Source organism: Austrofundulus limnaeus, unplaced genomic scaffold (assembly GCF_001266775.1).
Source record: "Austrofundulus limnaeus strain Quisiro unplaced genomic scaffold, Austrofundulus_limnaeus-1.0 Scaffold11, whole genome shotgun sequence".
Lineage (NCBI taxonomy): Eukaryota > Metazoa > Chordata > Actinopteri > Cyprinodontiformes > Rivulidae > Austrofundulus > Austrofundulus limnaeus.
In genome coordinates, this window is record NW_013952413.1 from 2363458 (window position 1) to 2370615 (window position 7158).

Consider the following 7158-nt stretch of genomic DNA (forward strand, 5'->3'; position numbering starts at 1 on the left):
TCACCTGAAACTCATCAGACTGAAGAAGTCTCTTGGAGGAGAGACGAAACGTTTCACTAAAGAAGAACCCATCCAGAGGACCTACTTATTTTTTCTTTTTGACTTTAACAAAATAATTACTTGTTAGAATGATATTATATATTAATATAAACTTTTCAGCTTATTTTGAGCACGAATCAAGGTGCATAAATGCAGCAGACAATCTGAACGGATGTCCAGCAAGTTGGAATTCCTCCCCTTCGTGGCCAAATGACAACCAGCCCTGTGTGAGTTCTCGGTAATCTCGTTAAGATGGACATTTTCTCTGCCATTAATTCAAAGGTTTCTCTGCCAGAAGGTCGACGGGACACTGACAGGCAACTGTCACGGCTCAGTGGGAGGTGAGCAGAAAGGCTGGTGGCTGCGAGCAGGTGGTCCAGCCTACATCCTGCCTCCACTTCTGCTTGTCATCACCTCATAGCAGAAGTACAGGACTCCCGGGGAGTTATGACGTCTCACGCGATAAACTTTATGCTAAACTGTGACTGAGATCCCCACAAACTTCGCAGATTTGTTTTTTTTTATTGATGACGTTCACACAATATGTGACAATAACAATGAATAAATAGTAAAAATAATCACAAAGTGTTAGATTTGACACAAAACAATTCAACTTAGAAGGATGCAGAAACAGAAAATCCCGTGACTGTGGACTTAGCCCAAACCCTYCAACTAATCCTCTTAACATAGCATATCCACCACACTGGATGCTAATGCTGTCACCTGCTGTGTGCCTGTTCCTGTGTGTTTGTTGTGTTCTTGTGATTCTGCTCAGGGCCACATTCAGTCACAATGGCTTTGTTTTGCTCAAACCTCTTACCGACTTGTATTTTTCTGCATTCGTTCTGGTTGTTGGGGTACACACGGATGGTTGTGTGTGAGAGACACGTGCGAGCTTGTATTAAATCACAGAACGGTGTGTTTACTGTATGTTTGGCTTTGCTTTGGCTGGCTGGAGGTTAAACAGGCTCTACTGTCCTCAGCCTGGTCTGATCCCAGTCTTACCGCCATCTGCTCTCGGCTTTATGACGGCCTCTTGATTTTCCTCTGTCAAAATCACACACTCGGTCCTGTTCTCTCTTTTTTTTTCTTCCTTCTTGGCTAGAAATTTTCTCTCATAACTGTGGGTTCTCTGTCTCTGAAACACTGCATCCTGCCCTGATTTCTCCTTTGTCTCACTATGTCTTGTATTTGAAATCACTGCTGAGCTCTCCTATGATTCATGTTTGTGCTTTGGTTTAGCTGTTGTATGTGTTGAAATGATTTGACTGCCTCAGATGTCTGTAATAATGATGGCATTAATTTGGGGACTAAGTGCTTGCTTTAGGAGAATTGTTGGTGCCCCTGGTTTCAAGTTTAAGACTACGTTTTGCTGTAGAGCTGTTTAAATATTTAAACAATATATGTTCATTGTCTGGTTTAGCTTTTGTTTTTATAGACAACATGAAGACCTGCTGTTTTCTGTTTTTGTCTCATGACCAGCTCCAACCATAGTTCGATGACATCACTGCTGTATTTCTACTACATTTAGAAAATTTAGAAATAGACATGTTTCAGAAATAAATTTCAAGTTTTTTAATTTCTACTGTCCTGTGTACCTGTCATGACTAAGGCTTTAAAGTACTGCACCACTGGTGGGATGTTTGTTCCTTTCCTTTCCTTTCCTTTCCTTTCCTTTCCTTTCCTTTCCTTTCCTTTCCTTTCCTTTCCTTTCCTTTCCTTTCCTTTCCTTTCCTTTCCTTTCCNCCTTTGGACATTTGCTTGGTTATTATAATTCTTTGGGAAATGTTTAGAAAGATTGAAGTTAATTCATACATTTATGGACAGTTTGAGGGTTTTTTGTGAGAYTAAGCTGTCCAGTAATTACCTTCTTAAAGGCTAAAACAACTTACGTTTTAGTTTTTTTTATTTTTATTTAAACACATAACAAGGGGCAACTGACAAAGGTCAAACCACGGTTGGCAAAGGTCAAACCACGGTTGGAATGCTGGCCATCTAACGCTATTGCAGGATGGTTCGAATAATTATAGCCTTGTTATATTTGAAGTTGCTGTTGACATGTATCTCATAATTTTGCTGATGCCAAAATTAAGAGATGCTGAGCAGGGCAGGTAAAGATGATTGATGGGACCACACAGTGGTTTAACGGCAAGGCTCCTCTGCTGCTTCGATAATCACGTCCTTCAGCCGGAGTGGACAGTTCCACATCGTTCTCACGTCACTGTCAGCATGGCGGCCTGTTTGTGACTGAATAAATCATGAAATTGGTCCTTTGAAAGCATTGATCCAAGAATAGCCCTCATGAAATATTAACAGCACTTGACTTGCCCACTGACTCCTAATGTCTACTGCAGATTTATGGATCTTTGAAACATGCAAAAAATAATAATAAGACATGAGAAGAAAACAAAAGAACTCCTCCCAACTGCTTCTAAACCGTCTAAACGGCTTGTGTTCAATTTATCAGTTCACATTTATCATGTTTAGTACTATAAAACAGAAGTATCTGCAGTAGACAATAAAGAGCACAGGTCACTTAAAGGTTTTATGTTTTTGTTGTAGAATCTATAAACCTGTTTCATGGGTCAGTCTAGCTCTGAAGAGCCAGATTTGATACAAATCTTTTAGTTTATATGTTGTTGGTTATGTTACTCAAGTTATATGCAAGGCATACTTAATCTTTAACTGTCTTAAAGTCTCACTTTCACTCCCAACATAATCTCTGCAGACCCCGCCTTGGCTCCGCCTGCCAGATTGTACACCAGTGATGCCCACATGGCCAGTGAAGCTCTAAATCATTAATGGCCTTTTTCACATGGCATTTGTGGAGAAATGACACAGGGTCTCTGCGAGAGACTCTGCAAGGAGGCTCGGCATTAAAAATTTTAAAGCAGGCTGGCGGTTCAAGCAGCGAAGATGCGTCTGGCTCTGGGATTTTGTGGACATTTTGCTAAGGCAACCTTTTCTTCTCTTTCTGTCAAAAAGCTCGAGGTCGGACGTTGTGTAGTGGGGAGAGATTTCTTTGTTGTTCGGCGGCAGAGCTGCTGTTTTGTATTATTGTGTAATTGCTTTGATTATGCTCTGCGAGGGTGTTTCATGTTGTCTGAACTAAGCAGTATGGCTCCTCTGTCGTGCACAGTTGTACTTTCTCTAATGAAAGCGGCAGAAGAACCCCCTTAGTAGTGCTCATGCCCGAGTAATTGCGTTGCGTTCACTTCTCATCTTCGCTCTTTTTCGTGGCTTCGCACATTTTTCATCTTGCGCTTTCAAAGAACAGGATCTGGCTGCGAGGCGGGCTGTGGAGTTTGCTGAGGGGGAGAGAAGAAGAAGAAAGTTGGCAGTTAATTAGCTTGTTACTATGCATAGCAGACTGTTTGATATTCAGTGTTGTCTGTCTTCCTCATACTGTACTCTGTACCTCATTTCACAAAGTGGGTTAAATCTGTACAGTCTGTATTTGGTTGAAAATCTACTGTCGACGATGATGTTTCTCGTTTAAAATGGCTAAAAAAATCTACAGTAGACGTTATGAAAGCTTTTCTGGTAGCTTACCTTGTGTGACGAGGTTGCAGCTTAATTGTGTTGTTCAGATGTGTTAATGGACTCCAGAGGATCATGACTCTGTTGTTGTCGGACAGCTCTGAGCTGCTGATGCTGGCTGAACTTGGCGCTTCTCCCCCACATGTTCATATTTAATCTCAGACTCATTTCTCATCTGTTTGCTTCCCTCAGGCCACTGAGAACGAGCCAGGTGACATGGACCTGAGCGGCCTGCCGGAGACTGCCGTCGACTCCGAGGAGGACGACGACGAGGAGGACATCGAGCGAGCGTCGGACCCCCTCATGAGCCGGGACATCGTGCGGGATTGTCTGGAAAAGGACCCCATGGACAGAACGGATGATGACATCGGTGAGCTCTTAAGTTGGCATGTTTCCTGCAGATCCTTAAAAAGTCTTAAAAGTCATTGAATTCATCAATCCAAAAATAAGACCTTAATTAGCCTTAAAATGTCTTAAATCAATCTTTCAGAGGTCTTAAAAATGTTAACACATTGTAAATAAGATGACTGTAATTCATCTCAAATATTAAAACAATTGTTAAAAAACAGTTTTTTAAATATTCACATGCAGACATTCCACTTTGACATCACTTCCTGTTATTTCACATGCAAATATCTCAACTGTTCAACTGAGCAGTGTGAAATTTGTTTTGTAATATGTTAATGTTGTCTTTTCAAAAATGCATTAACTTTTCTTACAAAAAATTAATGTCACAGGCACTTTAAGGTTTCATCTACAGCAAATTGGGGTTAAGACCCCGCTGTGGGTCCTAAAACTCCAAATGGTGGGTTGTTAGAGGATTTCCTGAAATTAAATTAAGTTTAAACCTGACTGCTAAGAATTTTTCTGCTATATAGTTAGATATGGATAAAAACAATTGGTCTATTAGCAATATTTGAATAATTCAACCAAAAATACTTTGATTCATGAGTTTCTGCCAGTTTTTATTTTTTTGTCATTTGTGTTTATTATGAAATTGGTCTTAAATTTAATTTCACTTGGCATTAAAAAGTCTTAAAACATCTTAAATTTAACTTGCTTTAAACTGTAGGAAACCTGGTTGGACGTTTTACAGGGTTCCCACGGGTCCTTGAAATCCTTGAAAATTTGTGAATTAAAAAAATACTTCAAGGCCCTGGAAAGTTTGTGAAAACAGCCAGAAATTACACCTGTCCTTGGAAGTCCTTGAATGTTTTTTGGGGATTGAAATTCTCTATTCACACGACTGATTTTCATCATCTTTTAAAAAAACAAATCATAAAAAAAAAAAAAAAAAAAAACTTACATTTGTTGTGCTGGATAGCTCAAGATTACGGTAAACTGACGTCATTGTTTCTGACTCAACAACTTCTATGTTGTTCAGTTTTTCATTGAATTTACATGATATTAAACCTGTTTATTTCTTATTCTTTACATTCTGTGGTAGCAGTAACGTGGTTCTTTAATTTCAGGAAATTGGTCCTTGAAATGTCCTTGAATTTGATGTTGACCAATGTGTGGGAACCCTGGTTTTGCTTCCCTCTATGCCTCCTGTTATACTGTAATGTAAAACCTAACAGCAGTTTGGGCCTCGAGACATTTATAAATACAAAATCATTGACTGGGCAGTTTTTATTTTAAATCTAGCTACCTTTTTATTTCTGCACGCTACAAAGGGCTTCATTAGCAGGACATTTTGAGAGAGCGTTGTGACATAAAACTAAATACATCGCTTTAAAAGTGACTCACTCCTTTATTTAAATTAACTATTTTCACATCCGTTTAAAGTCTGCGCTGCTCTCATTTGCAATGTTGGCTTTCGAGTAATTGTCAGAGCCACGTCAGGCTTTTTGTATCATATCCCTTAAAGCTATGACTCAACTCCAACGCTAATGATAGTTAAAAAAAAGAGCACACACAGACAGGGCTTAGCTGCTGATGTGGACTTGGTGAGGATGATGCATCGGACATAGAGGGAGGAAGGAGCGAGTGCCGACCCCTCCCCCCATCCTCACTCATCTCCTTGCTCTACACCCTCCTGCCTCTGCCGGCAGGCTTTTCTAGGTCACTCCAGCACATCCTCTCGCCTCACCTCTCCCAGCGCATTAAACTTTCAGCACTGCTGCAGCTTCACACACAACGCTGTTGCCATGCCAAGCCCAGGTCAGCCGGTGCATCAGACCGCTGCCGGTCAGGCTGGAGGCAGGGCCTGAATCGTAGATTAGGACAGAAAATAATTTTGTGCCTTTTAGTGCTGTGATATAGTTTGAACGTTTTATTATATGCAGTATTTCCCTTTTGGTGACACGCCCAGTGAAGTGCATTCAGTAATAAAACCTTATACTTGTAAATGGCCTCATGTGGCTCTGTTCTCACACACAGCTCTTTGCTTTAGCATGCTGCTCTGTTTAGAGAAAACATAAACTTCATTAATAACTATGTTTTAATTGACAACAAGAAAGAGTACTTTTAGCAGGTTTGCAGTTAAAATATTTTCAATAAATCCATAATATTTCTGCAGCAGAATCTAGCAGGAAATTTATATTTTTCATCATAACTGAGGCAAATTGATACAGRATGCTCTAAAAAGTAGTTTTCTGCATCAAAATGTGACACACTAACATACAGCAAGCTGTTGTAATTAAAGGGAAAGAAATATGTAGATCTGACTTTAATAAAAACCTTGTAATGACAGACAGACAGACAGACAGACAGACAGACAGACAGACAGACAGACAGACAGACAGACAGACAGACAGACTCGAAGTCCAAATAATAACAATAATAAAAGGGTAAAAGTACATAAAAAGACCCCTAACCATGTAGGAGGCAGTCATACCAATGTTTCCAAAATACAGACAATAAATATATCTTCCTGCACTATATTCAACATTACTCAACAATAAAACAGTTGTATTATTAGACTTATTTAGTCTGCAAATAAATATATATAAGGATAAGCCAATATCGATATCCGATATTATTGTTGGCGTTGTGGCCAATAACCGATATTTACTGATATTACACAAAAACACAAATTATTTATATACATACATGCACAAATACACTTGTGTCTTTTCTCGATACCATAAAAAATGATCAGACTGCTAACATGGATCTCTGCTTCAGTTATTCCTGGCTGCGCAGCATCAKTATTATGATCCAACAGATACCACTCACCCAACCATTTCTCCTCCCAAAACAGAAACACAAAGCTAAAAAGTGGGAAATCAATATTGGACATTAATATTGGCCCAGTTTTACCAATATCAGCCAGTACCGATGTTAATGCTGATAACAGTAACTTCTGTCCCTAAATTTATATATAAGATTTCTTAAAACAGCCATCAAAGAGCTGACACTAGCAGACACACACAGTTCACTGGRACTGGTCCATCTGGGCTTTTTTTTTTTAAACAAAAGCCTTAATCCATCATTATAATCCATCACAGTTTGTGAGACTGAAGTACTATGTGTCTAACCATGTGGTCAGCAGCACAGGAGCACCACAYGGAACTGTACTCTCACCATTCCTGTTCATACTGTACACTTCAGACTTCCAGCACAAGTCAGACTGCT

The 7158-nt window shown here is 39.6% G+C and overlaps 1 protein-coding gene across 9 annotated transcripts in view; it reads left to right on the plus strand.

Moving 5' to 3' along the window:
- The window catches only part of rapgef2b (Rap guanine nucleotide exchange factor 2b), a 121726-nt gene that overhangs the window by 91686 nt on the left and 22882 nt on the right, over window positions 1-7158 (plus strand). For all 9 annotated transcript variants that reach the window (XM_014001991.1, XM_014001995.1, XM_014001992.1 and 6 more), the window contains 1 exon segment: window positions 3772-3949. In XM_014001991.1, the coding sequence (XP_013857445.1) occupies window positions 3772-3949 (178 nt within the window).